The 20,317-nt window shown below is 50.3% G+C and overlaps 1 protein-coding gene across 12 annotated transcripts in view; it reads right to left on the reverse strand.

Annotated features, from left to right (window-relative positions):
• CALD1 (caldesmon 1) overlaps positions 1-20,317 on the reverse strand; it is a 255,486-nt gene that overhangs the window by 36,685 nt on the left and 198,484 nt on the right. For 10 of the 12 annotated variants that reach the window (XR_012801944.1, XM_075603039.1, XM_075603040.1 and 7 more), the window contains 5 exons: positions 19,741-19,887; positions 8,660-9,743; positions 6,542-6,625; positions 4,930-5,087; positions 1,611-1,818 (listed from right to left, as the gene is read on the reverse strand). Coding sequence is in view for 11 of the 12 variants with exons in the window: in XM_075603039.1 (XP_075459154.1) it covers positions 1,611-1,818; positions 4,930-5,087; positions 6,542-6,625; positions 8,660-9,743; positions 19,741-19,887 (1,681 nt within the window). In the remaining variant the exon portion in view is untranslated. The remainder of the gene's footprint in view (positions 1-1,610; positions 1,819-4,929; positions 5,088-6,541; positions 6,626-8,659; positions 9,744-19,740; positions 19,888-20,317) is intronic. The other 2 variants (XM_075603046.1, XM_075603047.1) reach the window with 1 other exon arrangement.

Genomic DNA, 20,317 nt, shown 5'->3' on the forward strand with positions numbered 1-20,317 from the left:
TGAGGTTGGATAGGACTATGTAAGGCTCGATGTTCGTATAAATGAGGCTGGGTAGGACTATGTAAGGCTCGATGTTGGTATGAATGAGGCCGGGTGGGACTATGTAAGGCTCGATGTTGGTATAAATGAGGCTGGGTAGGACTATGTAAGGCTCGATGTTGGTATGAATGAGGCTGGGTGGGGCTATGTAAGGATCGATGTTGGTATAAATGAGGCTGGGTAGGACTATGTAAGGCTCGATGTTGGTATAAATGAGGTTGGGTAGGACTATGTAAGGCTCGATGTTCGTATAAATGAGGCTGGGTAGGACTATTTAAGGCTCGATGTTGGTATGAATGAGGCTGGGTAGGACTATGTAAGGCTCGATGTTGGTATAAATGAGGCTGGGTAGGACTATGTAAGGCTCGATTTTGGTATAAATGAGGCTGGGTAGGACTATGTAAGGCTCGATGTTGGTATGAATGAGGCCGGGTGGGACTATGTAAGGCTCGATGTTGGTATAAATGAGGCTGGGTAGGACTATGTAAGGCTCGATGTTGGTATGAATGAGGCTGGGTGGGGCTATGTAAGGATCGATGTTGGTATAAATGAGGCTGGGTAGGACTATGTAAGGCTCGATGTTGGTATAAATGAGGTTGGGTAGGACTATGTAAGGCTCGATGTTGGTATAAATGAGGCTGGGTAGGACTATGTAAGGCTCGATGTTGATATAATGAGGCTGGGTAGGACTATGTAAGGCTCGATGTTCGTATAAATGAGGCTGGGTAGGACTATGTAAGGCTCGATGTTGGTATGAATGAGGCTGGGTAGGACTATGTAAGGCTCGATGTTGGTATAAATGAGGCTGGGTAGGACTATGTAAGGCTCGATGTTGGTATAAATGAGGCTGGGTAGGACTATGTAAGGCTCGATGTTGGTATGAATGAGGCCGGGTGGGACTATGTAAGGCTCGATGTTGGTATAAATGAGGCTGGGTAGGACTATGTAAGGCTCGATGTTCGTATGAATGAGGCTGGGTGGGGCTATGTAAGGATCGATGTTGGTATAAATGAGGCTGGGTAGGACTATGTAAGGCTCGATGTTGGTATAAATGAGGCTGGGTGGGACTATGTAAGGCTCGATGTTGACATAATGAGGCTGGGTAGGACTATGTAAGGCTCGATGTTGGTATAAATGAGGCTGGGTAGGACTATGTAAGGCTCGATGTTGGTATAAATGAGGCTGGGTGGGACTATGTAAGGCTCGATGTTGATATAATGAGGCTGGGTAGGATGATGTAAGGCTCGATGTTGACATAATGAGGCTGGGTAGGACTATGTAAGGCTCGATGTTGGTATAAATGAGGCTGGGTAGGACTATGTAAGGCTCGATGTTGGTATAAATGAGGCTGGGTAGGACTATGTAAGGCTCGATGTTGGTATAAATGAGGCTGGGTGGGACTATGTAAGGCTCGATGTTGATATAATGAGGCTGGGTAGGATGATGTAAGGCTCGATGTTGGTATAAATGAGGCTGGGTAGGACTATGTAAGGCTCGATGTTGGTATAAATGAGGCTGGGTGGGACTATGTAAGGCTCACTGTGCCTTATCGATGCTGAATAAGAACTTACCTCCTCTTTGGCTTTTCGCTCTGCATCTTCTTGCTTCTTTTTCTGCTCCTCTTCCTCCTGTATTTTCCGACGTTCCTCGCGTCTTTTTTTCAGTTCCTCCAGCTCCACCGCCGCTTCCTGCTGCTTCTGCTTCAGCTTCTTCTCCGCTTCAGCTTTGGACACTGAATCTGCTTCATCGGTATTTGTCTGTACTTTTACACCAGCTGGTCTATGGTAATAAAAAAACCCAGACAGTTTGTACCCAAGCATCACCTACGCACGCGGAATGTACTCACCGGCTGGCTGAAGGTTGTCCTATATCTTTGGGCGCATATCTTCCATTGGTGTCATTAAGAAAGTAAAGGAAAGTAAAGGAAAGCCCCCGCCCACACACACAAAATAACACAACGTTGTGTTATCCTTGCACCCTTGTAACGTAGGCCGCATCCATGGAGAGCACGTGTGTGGCTCGATCAAAATGCCGTGCCTCTATGAGGCCGGCCATAAAGCACGCGACCGCGATGCGCGATGATACAAATAAATGTTTTTTGTCACGCGACGGCCAGGTCACGTGAATGGTTCACCCAATGAGGGCGATCCAGCTCTGTGATGTCACGCCCCCCTCATTGCGTCCACAAATCGCTCCAGCTAGAGGCGCGCATGAAGCCACACACACGGTCGCACGCACCCACCATGGATGCGGCCTAATACTGCTCCTATACTTACAAGCACAGGTGATCTACATGTGAGGGGCTTGTGATCGGCCAAAAACGCCCATCGACTTGAACGCTATAACCCAGGGGCGGCCGACTCCAGTCCTCAAGAGCCACCAACAGGCCAGGTTTTAGGGATATCGCTGCTTCAGCTCAAATGGCTCAATCAGTCATTTTGATCCCTGCTTCAGTCACCTGTGCTGAAGCAGGGTTATCCTTAAAGCCTGACCTTTTGGTGGCCCCTGAGGAATGGAGTTGGCCGCCCTGCTGTAACGTTTTAAATTGTCGCCACAGAATCCCAAACCAAAAGAATTTAACGGACTGAAACAATGGGTTTGCAGAGTGGAGGCGCCAGGTTCTGCGGCCCATAAATAGCTTTTTATGGCATCAGACCCTCCCTGTGACACACCTAGAAACAAAAGAAGCTTACGGCTCACCCTATCCCAGCCCGGGCTTTATTCATATGTAGGAAACGTGTCTCAAGCATGTATTCCCTTAACTGTATTACCCCCGACCACCTGGGCTGGGGGGCTACCCGACAAATCCATGAAGAAGGACTTCCTCCCACCCTCCAGGGTCAGAACATGACCTCTCCTTCTAGAACGTCTCTCTAAATTAACTCTATAAGTGCCACATGGGTTGTGCTGGACGCTGGTTCAGCCCTCACTAAAGGGGCAGTCCCTTCTAGGATGAAAGTGAACGAAGGACGGTGGCATGTTTAATAGTTAAAACAAAAATTGGACAAGTATAAGAATGTTTAGATAATAGTTCAAACATTTAACTTTTCCATGGTTAAAAAAAAAGGTTTGAAGGGATTTTACAATATTTATCTGTCTTCTGGTGATAAGACTGTTTGTCAGTCCTCGGAAGTAGATGCAAATTGCTGTTTTTATTTTGTTCTTTGTCTAGTGGCCATCGCTAGTTACACAGATAACCATAAGTAACTGATAGGCTTGAATTAATCAGACCTAGAGAAAAAGGAAACAGTAATATTTAACAAAGAAGGGAAACTGTAACTTTAATGGTGATTAAACTTTTCTTAGGAAGTCGATTACACTTGAAAGTTATTTACATTGTATTTTTTTACCCACTACTGTATGTGGGATTGTCCCTTTAAATGGGCGCTTGTCGCTTCAATTTATCAGGCCCTTGATTCTCCGTGTCTACATGTAAGTCCCTTTATCTGTCAATGTAATAATATATTTGCCCTTCAATAAGAATATAACAGAAATATCCTGGAACGAGGCCGGCCCAAAACCCACATATATTGGCAAAAAATGACTCCACTGGAATTAAATTTAGCATTTTTTCTGGCATAAGAACAGACGAACTCTTCAGATTCCCTGGAAAATCTCTGTGAACAAATCCATGAGTCCGACCAGCTCCAGAAACGCTGCTTTCCCAGCAGTTATTATTACCGGGATCAAAGGTGACCAGTTCATCCCAACCCCCTCTCCCAATTCTAAAGACCACGTATCAACGCGCAGCTGACTTCGCTTAGTAATAACTACAAGAAGGATCGCAATACCCGCAGGAAGGGATCCTCTCTGCGCGTCTGCTCGTCTGATGCCAAACAGCGCATATACTACCCACTAGTCATTATACCCATATACAGCAATTCTAGGCTGTAATAATGAGCTCTTAAAGATGTATTCCCGAAATAACAGATGGATAGGAATACTGCTCTTGTTATAAAGGAGAAATTCGCTGTGTGCCAACGTGGATACTGCACTTTGATTCGGTCTTCAGTCCTGTTTGTGGTGAGCGCAGCGTGACAATCACACAAATGGTATGGGTATAAAGTGTATCCTGAATAGGCAAAGCATAGTCACCTTTAGGCTAAATGGTAGATGGGGGTAAGCACCCAACTTGCTGCCTGAATGAATAGTCTCACTACGGCAGACCAGAGGGTGCTAATAAATCCTAGAGGAACCTAACTCTGCTGGTCCCTCTGCCTATATCCCTCTGCTGGTCCCTCTGCCTATATCGCTCTGCTGGTCCCTCTGACTATATCGCTCTGCTGGTCCCTCTGACTATATCGCTCTGCTGGTCCCTCTGACTATATCTCTCTGCCGGTCCCTCTGACTATATTGCTCTGCTGGTCCCTCTGCCTATATCGCTCAGCTGGTCCCTCTGACTATATCGCTCTGCTGGTCCCTCTGACTATATCCCTCTGCTGGTCCCTCTGACTATATCCCTCTGCTGGTCCCTCTGGCTATATCCCTCTGCTGGTCCCTCTGGGTATATCGCTCTGCTGGTCCCTCTGACTATATCCCTCTGCTGGTCCCTCTGGGTATATCGCTCTGCTGGTCCCTCTGACTATATCCCTCTGCTGGTCCCTCTGACTATATCCCTCTGTTGGTCCCTCTGACTATATCCCTCTGCTGGTCCCTCTGCCTATTGCGCTCTACTGGTCCCTGTGACGATATCACTTTGCTGGTCCCTATGACTATATTGCTCTGCTGGTCCCTCTGCCAATATCCCTCTGACTATATCGCTCTGCTGGTCCCTCGGACTATATAACTTTGCAGGTAATTTCCACCCCCCCCCCCCCCAACAGGAAAAGTGAAAATGTCATTACACATGGCCAACGCCCTATAGCCGTCTCCAGATAAACATGTATTTACCCGAATGTTTTCTCCGTGTGTTTAAGCTTCTGGGAAGTAAGTTCACTGACACGTTCTCCGTTTTGAGCTTTGGTCTCTGGAAACGCCTTTTTGCGTTCCCAGCTGGTCTTCACCTCCTCCTCCGTACCCTTTCCTTTAAGTGTTTTCACTTCTTTAACCTGTAAAAGATATTTACAAAGACATAGGACAAAATAATAAGTCTTTTATTCAATATACCGCAAACCGGCTTCCCTTTGCTGGAGAAGATTTCCGTCCATCATATGAACAGAGATGAACTGTTCTCCAGCTGAGGAAGATGTTCTCCCCGCACACTGAATAGTGGTGACCTTTGAAACTGGAAGGTCGCGCGTTCTGACTTTTCCTACTGATGCGATGAGAAGTACCAGAATACTTACACCATGTCTGCTATTCCGTTTCTGAATTGCATGATTGATCAATATTAGATATTTAGGAAACTAGAAGTTTATGTCCGACCTCTGTTGCAAAAATAAACGTTTTCCCCGACTGGAAACGTATTCTGTGGCACTAAAACTAATCGCATTATGAGAAGTGGGTTGAATCCTGCCATTTCAAATTATCGCTACTACCAGAATACAAGAAATGAGCATATCTGTGATATATTTGCCTATTTGTAAGAAAACGTTGGCAGTAATGGCAGACACGTTGTTGGAACCATTGTAAAAATAAACAGCTTAGTTGAGGTGAGAATTGTGTAATATCGGAATTACTATTATTATATCACTATTATCTCTAGTGCAATCTGCGGTACCACACTAGTTATCACTTTTACTATCTACATGGCATAGACTGTGTACCTGATATTAAGCCTCCGGTTTACTAAACTGTTATACTATTCTATTACAATACTACAGAAATAAAACTCCCAGTAATACTTACCATACAGTAAGACACCATTGCACCATTTCCTGTGTTTCTAATAAAATGTAATGCAGAAAATTTTGTTGAAGTGTAGTATAAAGGTATTTAAACATTTTTTTGATCAGTATTATAAGATGTAATATATTAGTCTTGTAAGATGTAGAAGTATAATGTTTGTTTTTAACCCCCGTGGTGAGTAAAGTGCCTGCAGATTACTGGAGCACACATGTAGCACTGTATGGGGGTTAATATACAGTGTATATTAGAAGGTTTACCAGAAGGAGAACTGTTAGAAAGTTGGAAGAAGAGAATGAATACAGGTTAAATAAAGGAGCACTGCACACCCAACACAAACAAAGTTACTGATTGCAAACGATAAAGGAGACTGTATCTTTTATAACAGCCCTGCTCCAGGAATAGACAGGTAAGGTCTCCTCTATCATTTGCTGCCTGTACAATTCACTCTGTTTGTTCCCTAACACACACTGCTCTTGTCTTGAAAACTGCAGAAATTCATTCTGGATGTGTGGGGATTGGGGAATATATTTTATTCAGCTAAAATAGCAATTACTATCATTCTGCAATGGCGGCATACGCTTATAATAAACAATACTAGCTTTTGTATGTTCTGATGTTCTTACAAACAGCCTATTGTTAGAAGCTTCGAACAGGACTGGTTTTCCATTCAGAGGCCCGGCTAACACACACGCTCCTCCTGCTTCCATGTATTTACCTCCTCTTTCCTGAAGCCGGGTCGTGGTTTCTCGTCTGTAACTTTTTCCTTTTTAGCTTCCACTTTAGCGTCTTTGTCTTCTCCCTTTCCATGTTTAAAGTTGAAATGTGAATCTAGAAGAAGCTCTGCTGTCTACGTGCAACATTTATATCAAGCAGCAGCGCTTTCTCTGGAAGTGCTCGTGCTCAACATCACGGCCCTGTGCTATTGTGCGTCCGTTTACAGTGCAGCGCATTCATCATCTGTGACTGCTCTGCTTTCTTTTGTGTCACACGGTGCGCTGCTCACACACTGTGCATTGCCTACATACTGTGCGCTGCTCACACACTGTGCACTGCCTACACACGGTGCGCTGCTCACACACTGTGCACTGCTCACACACTGAGCACTGCCTACACACCGTGCGCTGCTTACACACCCCGCCCCGCTCACACACCCGTGCCGCTCACACACCGGGCCACTTACACACCCCATGCCACTCACATACCGTGCGCTGCTAACACACCCCGCTCACACACCACCCCACTCTCACACACCTTCCCGCTCACACACCTCCCCCCGCTCACACACCGTGCCGCTTACACACCCCATGCCACTCACATACCGTGCGCTGCTCACACACCCCGCTGACACACCACCCCACTCTCACACACCTTCCCGCTCACACACCGTGCGCTGCTCACACACCGTGCACTGCTCACACAACTCGCCCCGCTCACACCCCGTGCCGCTCACACACCGCCCCGCTCTCACACCCCGCTCCGCTCTCACACCCCGCTCCGCTCTCACACCCCCTCCGCTCTCACACCGTGCCGCGTTCACACCGCCCCGCTCACACACCCTGCCCCGCTACACTCACACACACCGCTCACACACCCCAAGCTGCTCACACACCCCACACCCCCGCACTCACACACCGCGCAGACAAATTTGTTCAAGCTGAAGGAAATTGTAACCTATGATAGTTAGTTTTAATTATTTAAATTCAAATAATGAATTTTTGACAGTTAATAATATATGTTTTTACCAAATATAAAAGTTGCTTATCACGGTGATAATTTTCATCCATCTTTCTGTCATTGACATTGTTCTTCATAACTGTTCAATGGTAACGAGAACACGTTTGTATCACTATGAAGGGTTATGTACCAAGGTCAAACTAACCCAGTAAATACAAGGAATGCATTACACATCGGTGTTTTCAACCAGGGTTCCTAGGAAGCCTTGGGTTCCCCCGGCATCCCTAAAGGGTTCCCTGAAATGTTCAAAGTGTATCAAATACAGAAGAATTTACAATGCATCTGATCACAGAGTTGCTATTAGAGATGGTTGGGGTTCATCAGAATTTCACTCAGGGTTCCTTAACCAAGGAAAGTTTGGACACCTCTGCATTACATTGTGACCTGCAATGTTTCGGCAGCCAGTTATATTTACTGTGAGTCCTGCTCAGGGGAACCCTCCAGCTTAGGTAAGAAGACATGTGTTCCCTTAGGGAGAGGCTGTTTAGGAGTTAGGACTCATGGACTTATAACACAGAACGTTTACTATCAAAACGGTGTATATCAAATTCTGTCTGTGGTCATCATTCTCTCTCCTGTCCAAGCATCCAAAAAATCTGTAGGTCCGAGACGGAATAAACTTCTCAGGCTAACAGATTTCTGTCAAATACACAAAAACTTGATTTACATATTTTGTTACATTCAACAAAGCCCCAAGCACACACAAACGTTGTTGTTTTTTTTGTTTTTTTCTGGAAGCCGGATATACTGTACAGACGCAAACGGTGCTTGCAAATGTGATCATAAACCAGTGATACTGATCGGTGGCAGCCAGATCTCTGCTCACTTCCATCCTCCTCACATGCACTCTCTTCTCCATACAAAGAGAGGAAAGAGAGACCGCGCATGCCAAAACCTGCGTAGTGTTAGCCGTGAGTTCAACGCAAGACGTTAGTATGTGAGCAAAAGCAGAGGTTTGAGTAGCGTGACGCAGTCACCAGAACGTGATAGTAATATTAATATATAGGTAGGTTCAAAGACTTGAGTGACACACAAAATTTGGCTTGCATTCCATTTTTCAAAACACAGGTGCATTAGGTGGGGCACGGTGTTACTGTACCTGTTTCCTTAGGAAGGCTGGTTGGATTTTCCCCTCTTGTGCTTTCTTTTCTTTTACCTGCGTGTCATCAGTTTTCTTGTCTTTTTTCTCCTCTGCCTTTATCTTTTCCTCTTTCTTTTTTGCTTCTAACCTAGCCTTCTCTTCTGCAGCTTTTTTCTCCTCTGCTTTTTTCCTTTCCCTCTCTTCTGCATCTTTTTTCTCCTCTGCTTTTTTCCTTTCCCTCTCTTCTGCAGCTTTTTTCTCCTCTGCCTTTTTCTTTTCCTCTGCTGCTTTCTTTTGTTCTGCCTCTAGTCTTTCCCTCTCCTCTTCTACTCTTTTCTGCTCTGCTTTTTTCCTCTCTCCCTCTTCTGCAGCTTTTCTTTCAGCATCAGCCCTATCCTCTGCTGCCCTCCTCTCTTCTTCCTGAAGTCTTTCCCTTTCTTCTGCGTCAGCTCGTTCCCTTTCCCTTTGCTCTGCTTCCCTTTTGGCTTCTGCAGCAAACCGTTCCCTTTCCTCTGCTCCTCTCCTCTCTGCTTCTTCAATTTTGTCTCGTTCCCTTTCTTCTGCTTCTTTCCTCCCCTCCGCCTCAATTCTCTCACTTTTTCCTGCATCACCTTTGTTATTTAGATCCGTTTCTACATCTATTTCATCAACTTCGTTGTCTACATGTTTTATTTTAAAAGTCACTTCTACCTGATTCTCTTGTATGAGATTTGGCTCTGGTATTTCCTCTTGGAGATCTTCCTTGAGCTCCGCTTGGTCTGTATTCCGGTCATCCTCTCTCCAGTCATTCTTCTGGTATGACTTGGTCACTGTTTCAGTCTCTTCATCTTCGTATTGACCCCGGCGAGGTACATAATGGTCCTCTTTTGTACCGGTGTCATTTTCCTCGACTTCATTTTCCCCGTTGCTGTTGCTTTTTGACAGTGATACACTTTCATCTGTTACTGTTGGATCAAACTCTTTTTGACGATCCATGGCCTCTTTTAGACGCTTTAGACGTCTTTCTTCTCTTTTTGCTAATTTATCCAACAAGGCAGCCTCATCGTCCCCAGATATATCAGTATTTGTTATTGTTGTAGGTTTGCTATCCTCTCCCATGATGCTGTAGGAAAGACATCACATGTAAGAAAATGTTACTATAGCATTATTGTCTCCAACATACCATAAAGTTCTAGAACTATTCTTTTCTTCTTTCTTTCTTGACTTGATTACAAAAAAAAGCTAGAAAATACAAAGGAATGAGTGTCCATGTCACGTGGTGAGAGCAATGAATGAATTACATTGTATGAGTAATACAGCAACCAAGGGGTTCACTTTCTTTCAAAAAGAAAATAACACGTTTCTATTTTTAATAAGGGTTACCAGAATATGGTCATGGGGGCATGTCGTTTATTAGGGCAATAAAATAACAAAATAATAAAAGGGATAGCCCTGCTCACATGGAGCTGACATGGGACATTTTGGCAGAATGATTTCAGCTGGCAGAGCCAGAACTTCTCTGTCCTGCAGACCCAAGGGTGACGGAAAAGCAGTACCTTTCCCTAACATTAAAGTGTCCCTTTCTGGGTGATAATTCAGATCTGGTGCAATTCAAAATAATATAAGATGCAGATTTGTGGTGAGCAGAAACAGGTGTGAAACATTATCAGGTGTGTCTGGGTTGCCTCTGTCAGATAATCAGAAATAGCGCTATCAGAACAGATATCTTTGCGTGCGTTAAAATCACCCAAACGCAATGATGTGGGCAGCATTAATGTCAGTGGGTACAGGGAGATGAGGTATTTTAGCAAAATCATTCTCTCTCTTAGTAACATCAGCCATAAATGTAACGAAAGATTAATCAGTGGTAGATGAGACACACCGACAAACTTTAAACTACCCCCTCCATACCTGTGCAAATCCCTCACTACCCCCTACCTGTGCAACTCCCTCACTACCCCCTACCTGTGCAACTCCCTCACTGCCCCCCTACCTGTGCAACTCCCTCACTGCCCCCCTACCTGTGCAACTCCCTCACTGCCCCCCTACCTGTGCAACTCCCTCACTGCCCCCCTACCTGTGCAACTCCCTCACTGCCCCCCTACCTGTGCAACTCCCTCACTACCCCCTACCTGTGCAACTCCCTCACTGCCCCCCTACCTGTGCAACTCCCTCACTGCCCCCCTACCTCTGCAACTCCCTCACTGCCCCCCTACCTGTGCAACTCCCTCACTGCCCCCCTACCTGTGCAACTCCCTCACTGCCCCTCCTACCTGTGCGACTCCCTCACTGCCCCCCCTACCTGTGCAACGCCCTCACTGCCCCCTTACCTGTGCAACTCCCTCACTGCACCCTACCTGTGCAACTCCCTCACTGCACCCCCTACCTGTGCAACTCCCTCACTGCACCCCCTACCTGTGCAACGCCCTCACTGCACCCCCTACCTGTGCAACTCCCTCACTGCACCCCCTACCTGTGCAACGCCCTCACTGCACCCCCTACCTGTGCAACTCCCTCACTGCACCCCCTACCTGTGCAACTCCCTCACTGCCCCCTACCTGTGCAACGCCCTCACTGTACCCCCTACCTGTGCAACTCCCTCACTGCACCCCCATTACCTGTGCAACTCCCTCACTATCCCCTACCTGTGCAACTCCCTCACTACCCCCTACCTGTGCAACTCCCTCACTGCCCCCCCTACCTGTGCAACGCCCTCACTGTACACCCTACCTGTGCAACGCCCTCACTACCCCCTACCTGTGCAACTCCCTCACTGCACCCCCTACCTGTGCAACTCCCTAACTACCCCCTACCTGTGCAACTCCCTCACTGCACCCCCTACCTGTGCGACTCCCTCACTGCCCCCCTACCTGTGCAACTCCCTCACTGACCCCCCTACCTGTGCAACTCCCTCACAGCCCCCCTACCTGTGCAACTCCCTCACTGCACCCTACCTGTGCGACTCCCTCACTGCCCCCCCCTACCTGTGCGACTCCCTCACTGCCCCCCCTACCTGTGCAACTCCCTCACTGCCCCCCCTACCTGTGCGACTCCCTCACTGCCCCCCCTACCTGTGCGACTCCCTCACTGCCCCCCCTACCTGTGCAACTCCCTCACTGCCCCCCTACCTGTGCAACTCCCTCACTGCCCCCCTACCTGTGCGACTCCCTCACTGCACCCCCTACCTGAGCAACTCCCTCACTGCCCCCCCTACCTGTTCAACTCCCTCACTGCCCCCCTACCTGTGTAACTCCCTCACACTCAGTATACACCGAGCACCTTCTCTCCCTCACTGCCCCCCCTACCTGTGTAACTCCCTCAGACTCAGTATACACCGAGCACCTTCTCTCCCTCACTGCCCCCCCTACCTGTATAACTCCCTCACACTCAGTATACACCGAGCACGTTCTCCCCTCACTGCCCCCCTACCTGTGTAACTCCCTCACACTCAGTATACACCGAGCACCTTCTCTCCCTCACTGCCCCCCCTACCTGTGTAACTCCCTCACACTCAGTATACACCGAGCACCTTCTCTCCCGTACTGCCCCCTACCTGTGTAACTCCCTCACACTCAGTATACACCGAGCACCTTCTCTCCCTCACTGCCCCCCCTACCTGTATAACTCCCTCACACTCAGTATACACCGAGCACCTTCTCTCCCTCACTGCCCCCCCTACAGTACCTGTGTAACTCCCTCACACTCTGTATATACCGAGCACCTTCTCTCCCGTACTGCCCCCTACCTGTGTAACTCCCTCACACTCAGTATATACCGAGCACCTTCTCTCCCTCACTGCCCCCCCTACCTGTGTACCTCCCTCACACTCAGTATATACCGAGCACCTTCTCTCCCTCACTGCCCCCCCTACCTGTGTAACTCCCTCACACTCAGTATATAACGAGCACCTTCTATCCCTCACTGCCCCCCTACCTGTGTAACTCCCTCACACTCAGTATACACCGAGCACCTTCTCCCCCTCACTGCCCCCCTACCTGTATAACTCCCTCACACTCAGTATACACCGAGCACCTTCTCCCCCTCACTGCCCCCGTACCTGTGTAACTCCCTCACACTCAGTATACACCGAGCACCTTCTCTCCCTCACTGCCCCCTACCTGTGTAACTCCCTCACACTCAGTATACACCGAGCACCATCTCCCCCTCACTGCCCCCCCTACCTGTGTAACTCCCTCACACTCAGTATACACCGAGCACCTTCTCTCTCTCACTGCCCCCCCCACCTGTGTAACTCCCTCACACTCAGTATACACCGAGCACCTTCTCCCCCTCACTGCCCCCCTACCTGTGTAACTCCCTCACACTCAGTATACACCGAGCACCTTCTCTCCTTCACTGCCCCCCTACCTGTGTAACTCCCTCACACTCAGTATATACCGAGCACCTTCTCTCCCTCACTGCCCCCCTACCTGTGTAACTCCCTCACACTCAGTATACACCGAGCACCTTCTCTCCCTCACTGCCCCCCTACCTGTGTAACTCCCTCACACTCAGTATACACCGAGCACCTTCTCTCCCTCACTGCTCCCCCTACCTGTGTAACTCCCTCACACTCCGTATACACCGAGCACCTTCTCTCCCTCACTGCCCCCCTACCTGTGTAACTCCCTCACACTCAGTATATACCGAGCACCTTCTCCCCCTCACTGCCCCCCCTACCTGTGTAACTCCCTCACACTCAGTATACACCGAGCACCTTCTCTCCCTCACTGCCCCCTACCTGTGTAACTCCCTCAAACTCAGTATACACCGAGCACCTTCTCTCCCTCACTGCCCCCCCTACCTGTGTAACTCCCTCACACTCAGTATACACCGAGCACCTTCTCCCCCTCACTGCCCCCCTACCTGTGTAACTCCCTCACACTCAGTATATACCGAGCACCTTCTCTCCCTCACTGCCCCCCCCCCTACCTGTGTAACTCCCTCACACTCAGTATATACCGAGCACCTTCTCTCCCTCACTGCCCCCCCCTACCTGTGTAACTCCCTCACACTCAGTATATACCGAGCACCTTCTCTCCCTCACTGCCCCCCCTACCTGTGTAACTCCCTCACACTCAGTATATACCGAGCACCTTCTCCCCCTCACTGCCCCCCTACCTGTGTAACTCCCTCACACTCAGTATACACCGAGCACCTTCTCCCCCTCACTGCCCCCCTACCTGTGTAACTCCCTCACACTCAGTATACACCGAGCACCTTCTCCCCCTCACTGCCCCCCTACCTGTGTAACTCCCTCACACTCAGTATACACCGAGCACCTTCTCCCCCTCACTGCCCCCCCTACCTGTGTAACTCCCTCACACTCAGTATACACCGAGCACCTTCTCTCCCTCACTGCCCCCCCTACCTGTGTAACTCCCTCACACTCAGTATACACCGAGCACCTTCTCCCCCTCACTGCCCCCCTACCTGTGTAACTCCCTCACACTCAGTATACACCGAGCACCTTCTCCCCCTCACTGCCCCCCTACCTGTGTAACTCCCTCACACTCAGTATACACCGAGCACCTTCTCCCCCTCACTGCCCCCTACCTGTGTAACTCCCTCAAACTCAGTATGCACCGAGCACCTTCTCTCCCTCACTACCCCCCTACCTGTGTAACTCCCTCACACTCAGTATACACCGAGCACCTTCTCCCCCTCACTGCCCCCCCTACCTGTGTAACTCCCTCACACTCAGTATACACCGAGCACCTTCTCCCCCTCACTGCCCCCCTACCTGTGTAACTCCCTCACACTCAGTATACACCGAGCACCTTCTCCCCCTCACTGCCCCCCCTACCTGTGTAACTCCCTCACACTCAGTATACACCGAGCACCTTCTCCCCCTCACTGCCCCCCTACCTGTGTAACTCCCTCACACTCAGTATACACCGAGCACCTTCTCTCCCTCACTGCCCCCTACCTGTGTAACTCCCTCACACTCTGTATACACCGAGCACCTTCTCCCCCTCACTGCCCCCGTACCTGTGTAACTCCCTCACACTCAGTATACACCGAGCACCTTCTCTCCCTCACTGCCCCCCCTACCTGTATAACTCTCTCACACTCAGTATACACCGAGCACCTTCTCTCCCTTACTGCCCCCCCCTACCTGTGTAACTCCCTCACACTCAGTATACACCGATCACCTTCTCTCCCTCACTGCCCCCCTACCTGTGTAATTACCTCACACTCAGTATACACTGAGCACCTTCTCCCCCTCACTGCCCCCCTACCTGTGTAACTCCCTCACACTCAGTATACACCGAGCACCTTCTCCCCCTCACTGCAACCCTACCTGTGTAACTCCCTCACACTCAGTATACACCGAGCACCTTCTCCCCCTCACTGCCCCCCTACCTGTGTAACTCCCTCACACTCAGTATACACCGAGCACCTTCTCTCCCTCACTGCCCCCCTACCTGTGTAACTCCCTCACACTCAGTATACACCGAGCTCCTTCTCTCCCTCACTGCCCCCCCTACCTGTGTAACTCCCTCACACTCAGTATACACCGAGCACCTTCTCTCCCTCACTGCCCCCCCTACCTGTGTAACTCCCTCACAGTCAGTATACACCGAGCACCTTCTCTCCCTCACTGCCCCCCCTACCTGTGTAACTCCCTCACATTCAGTATATACCGAGCACCCTCTCTCCCTCACTGCCCCCCTACCTGTGTAACTCCCTCACACTCAGTATATACCGAGCACCTTCTCTCCCTCACTACCCCCCTTACCTGTGTAACCTCCTCACACTCAGTATACACCGAGCACCTTCTCTCCCTCACTGCCCCCCCAACCTGTGTAACTCCCTCACACTCAGTATACACCGAGCACCTTCTCTCCCTCACTGCCCCCCTACCTGTGTAACTCCCTCACTGCCCCCTACCTGTGTAACTCCCTCACTGCACCCTACCTGTGTAACTCCTTCACTGCCCCCTACCTGTGTAACTCCCTCACTGCACCCTACCTGTGTAACTCCCTCACTGCACCCTACCTGTGTAACTCCCTCATTGCCCCCTACCTGTGTAACTCCCTCACTGCACCCTACCTGTGTAACTCCCTCCCTGCACCCTACCTGTGTAACTCCCTCCCTGCACCCTACCTGTGTAACTCCCTCACATTCAGTATATACCGAGCACCCTCTCTCCCTCACTGCCCCCTACCTGTGTAACTCCCTCACACTCAGTATATACCGAGCACCTTCTCCCCCTCACTGCCCCCCTACCTGTGTAACTCTCTCACACTCAGTATACACCGAGCACCTTCTCTCCCTCACTGCCCCCTCTACCTGTGTAACTCCCTCACACTCAGTATACACCGAGCACCTTCTCCCCCTCACTGCCCCCCTACCTGTGTAACTCCCTCACACTCAGTATACACCGAGCACCTTCTCCCCCTCACTGCCCCCCCTACCTGTGTAACTCCCTCACACTCAGTATACACGAGCACCTTCTCTCCCTCACTGCACCCCTACCTGTGTAACTCCCTCACACTCACTATACACAGAGCACCTTCTCTCCCTCACTGCCACCCTACCTGTGTAACTCCCTCACACTCAGTATACACCGAGCACCTTCTCTCCCTCACTGCACCCTACCTGTGTAACTCCCTCACACTGAGAAACGTACCTCCTGTAGGTCATGCTGGTAATATGCATGCAGGAAGTAGGGCGCTCCAATGAATGGGAGATATAAACAATCTTATTTCAATAGTCCTTAAGGTTGAGTCTCTGTAATGGGACTATATGGTGGAGCGGGCATACGCGTAATAAGCCAGTAATGTAACAGCATTAAATCTCCCGAAGATAACAAACAGGGTGATAGAGATCAGCCTGAAGTAAATCTCATTGGAGAAAGGATAACCCTGTACTGAAGTATGATACACTCGATCAAATAATGAAATAAATCTTCCCCACTCTGAGTCTCCATGAGTCTAAGATGGTGTGTCCAGCCGCAAACGTGGAAATCCAGTAACCGGAAGAAAGAAAGGCAGCGCTCTGCCAGGGAAACCAGCCGGTAAACACGCAAAATACTTTATTCAAAAATAAACATCACCCCAGGGGGTAGTGCAGGCTCCGACCAGGACTCCCTGTTAAAGGACTTGGTGTGTGAAACGCGTAGGAGGCTGCACTGCCCCGTGGGGGGATGTTATGGTTTCCCTGGCAGTGCGCTGCTTTTCTTTCTTCGTGCCGGTAATATGGTGGTTTAAAGATCCCACGTGACGTTGGCCACTAGGAAGCCTTCCTATTGGCCCGTGTGACATTTAGACATACATGATATGCCGCAGCACCTCGGGGGTTAGTATCTCGGGAAGTCGGGGATCCCCGCAGCTGGAATTAATGGGGTTCAGCGTTGGTCACTTTTTATCTATTTAAAGGAATTGCTATTTTACGTATACAGGATAGAATAAACACAGATTCCCTTACATGATCTCAGGAAACGCTTCTGTATATTGTCTTTGTCATGTCAGACGTCAGTGTTTAGGTACTTCCTATAAATAGTTTGGAAATGAATGTACCTGTGCTGCTCTCAGACTCTGCTGCTCCTCTTCACCTGTGTACTTTTTACTAAAACATGGTAAACAGCGCTAATCCGTGTAACGTTTACCGGAGATCAGGAAGAAGCAGGTTACAAACCCCGGGTAGTGAGAGTAATGGGAAGCAAAATAGTGGGTACATATTGTACTGTACATTGTTGTTACAAATATATATAATATACAGGTTATGTGCGGGTATTAGCCGTCCTAGGCAAACCCTCAGCCGTGCGGCCCCCCTTCTGTGTTTCCCTCCCATCTCCCCTCATTCTTTCTCACCATCCCCTCCTCATCCTCTCTCACCCTCCTCATCCTCTCTCACCCCCTCATCCTCTCTCATCCCCCCTCCTCATCTTCTCTCATCCCCCCTCCTCATCCTCTCTCATCCCCCCTCCTCATCCTCTCACCCCCTCATTCTTTCTCACCACCCCCTCCTCATCCTCTCTCACCCCCTCATCCTAATCCTCTCTCACCACCCTCATTCTATCTCATCCCCTCCCTCCTCATCCTCTCAACCCCTGACCATCTCTCACCCCCCCCCCCCCCCACCTCATTCTTTCATCCCTCCCCTCAATTAAAAATGCCTACTTGGCTGGCTGCAGTCATGAGGTGGAGTTGGGGATGACCTGTGCTGGAGCAGTGGCAGACACCGGAAGTCCGTTTGAGAGTGCTTCTCCCGGCCATCCTTATCCTCTGCTCCTCTCTAACTGCCCGCCATCCTCCCACTCCGCCACCCTGCTCCACTCTCACTGCCCACCGCCCTCTCTTCCACTCCCACTACCCTGCTCCTCTCTCACTGCCCGCCGCCCTCTCTTCCACTCCCACCACCCTGCTCCTCTCTCACTGCCCACCGCCCTCTCTTCCACTCCCATCACCCTGCTCCTCTCTAACTGCCCACCATCCTCCTCTTCCACTCCCACCACCCTGCTCCTCTCTCACTGCCCGCCCTCCACTTCCACTCCCACTACCCTGCTCCTCTCTCACTGCCCACTGTCCTCCTCTTCCACTCCCACCACCCTGCTCCTCTCTCACTGCCCACTGTCCTCCTCTTACACTCCCACTACCCTGCTCCTCTCTCACTGCCCGCCGCCCTTCTCTTCCACTCCCACCACCCTGCTCCTCTCTCACTGCCCACCGCCCTCTCTTCCACTCCCACCACCCTGCTCCTCTCTCACTGCCCGCCGTCCTCCTCTTCCGCTCCCACCACCCTGCTCCTCTCTAACTGCCCGCCATCCTCCTACTCCACCACCCTGCTCCACTCTCACTGCCCACCGCCCTCTCTTCCACTCCCACCACCCTGCTCCTCCCTAACTGCCCGCTGTCCTCCTCTTCCACTCCCACCACCCTGCTCCATTCTCACTGCCCACCGTCCTCCTCTTCCGCTCCCGCCACCCTGCTCTTCTCTCACTGCCCGCCGTCCTCCTCTTCCACTCCCACCACCCTGCTCCTCTCTCACTGCCCACCGTCCTCCTCTTCCACTCCCACCACCCTGCTCCTCTCTCACTGCCCACTGTCCTCCTCTTCCACTCCCACCACCCTGCTCCACTCTCACTGCCCACCGTCCTCCTCTTCCACTCCCACCACCCTGCTCCTCTCTCACTGCCCGCCGTCCTCCTCTTCCACTCCCACCACCCTGCTCCTCTCTCACTGCCCACTGTCCTCCTCTTCCACTCCCACCACCCTGCTCCACTCTCACTGCCCACCGTCCTCCTCTTCCACTCCCACCACCCTGCTCCTCTCTCACTGCTCACCGTCCTCCTCTTCCACTCCCACCACCCTGCTCCTCTCTCACTGCCCACTGTCCTCCTCTTCCACTCCCACCACCCTGCTCCACTCTCACTGCCCACCGTCCTCCTCTTCCACTCCCACCACCCTGCTCCTCTCTCACTGCCCACCGTCCTCCTCTTCCACTCCCACCACCCTGCTCCTCTCTCACTGCCCACTGTCCTCCTCTTAGAATCTCGCACTACCCTGCTCCTCTCTCACTGCCCACCGTCCTCCTCTTCCACTCCCACCACCCTGCTCCATTCTCACTGCCCGCCGTCCTCCTCTTCCACTCCCACCACCCTGCTCCTCTCTCACTGCCCGCCGTCCTCCTCTTCCACTCCCACCACCCTGCTCCTCTCTCACTGCCCACCGTCCTCCTCTTCCACTCCCACCATCCTGCTCCTCTCTCATAGCCAGCCGTCCTCCTCTTCCACTCCCACCACCCTGCTCCTCTCTCACTGCCCACCATCCTCCTCTTCCACTCCCACCACCCTGCTCCTCTCTCAATGCCCACTGTCCTCCTCTTCCGCTCCCACCACCCTGCTCCTCTCTCACTGCCCGCCGTCCTCCTCCATATCTCTCTCACTCTCCTCCATTTCTCCCTCTTCTCTCCCATCTCTCCCCATCTCTCTCCCCATACATGTCTTACATTACCATCAAGTACATTTCAATTACGGTCAACTATATTTAAATGATACATTCTTATTACATTTCATTCATTTGTATTCACAGACATTAAAGTCCACATTTGGCAATGGGCCACTTAGCAGTTTCATCAGGTAAAAATAAAAACCCATTATTAGATGTAATTACCTATTCTGAGAATGACCTTCACTTGTCTCTGCCACGTGCCCTTCAATGTCATCGTCCTTATGCATGCGCTGTCGCTCCTGGCGAGCCCGCCGGCGGCGTTCCCTGGCGGCTTCTTCTTCATCATCATCATTTCTGAGATAGGCTAATCTGTGGGATCACAAACGGAAAATACAATATAAATATATAATACATTTGTTAAATATAAAAAAAAGAGATCTGTTCTTGCCCTTTCCAACATGGTTTGCCTTTTCCCATTGTCGATGGGGATTGTTGGCCAGAAATGGCTTGAATGGCTGCTTTGGCTTGTAAAGAATTACCCCCGTAGGCTCCTGGGCAGGGGGAGACTGCTACGTAAAGAAGAGTACATCATTTAGTACTTATGAGCCGACAACTCCTGTCCCATTCGACCCAATTACTAGCAGAAGATTTTCTGGGTATACGCACCATCTATGCCAACAGCATATGGCATCTCGCCAGGGACAAACCAGGGCTTGCGGATGAGATTAACATATTTCAGAAAAGTACTACATGGCAATCAACTTATTCCAAAGTTGTCTGTGCATATCACGGCCATAAG

The sequence above is a fragment of the Ascaphus truei genome, chromosome 5 (assembly GCF_040206685.1).
Source record: "Ascaphus truei isolate aAscTru1 chromosome 5, aAscTru1.hap1, whole genome shotgun sequence".
In the NCBI taxonomy this organism is placed as follows: domain Eukaryota; kingdom Metazoa; phylum Chordata; class Amphibia; order Anura; family Ascaphidae; genus Ascaphus; species Ascaphus truei.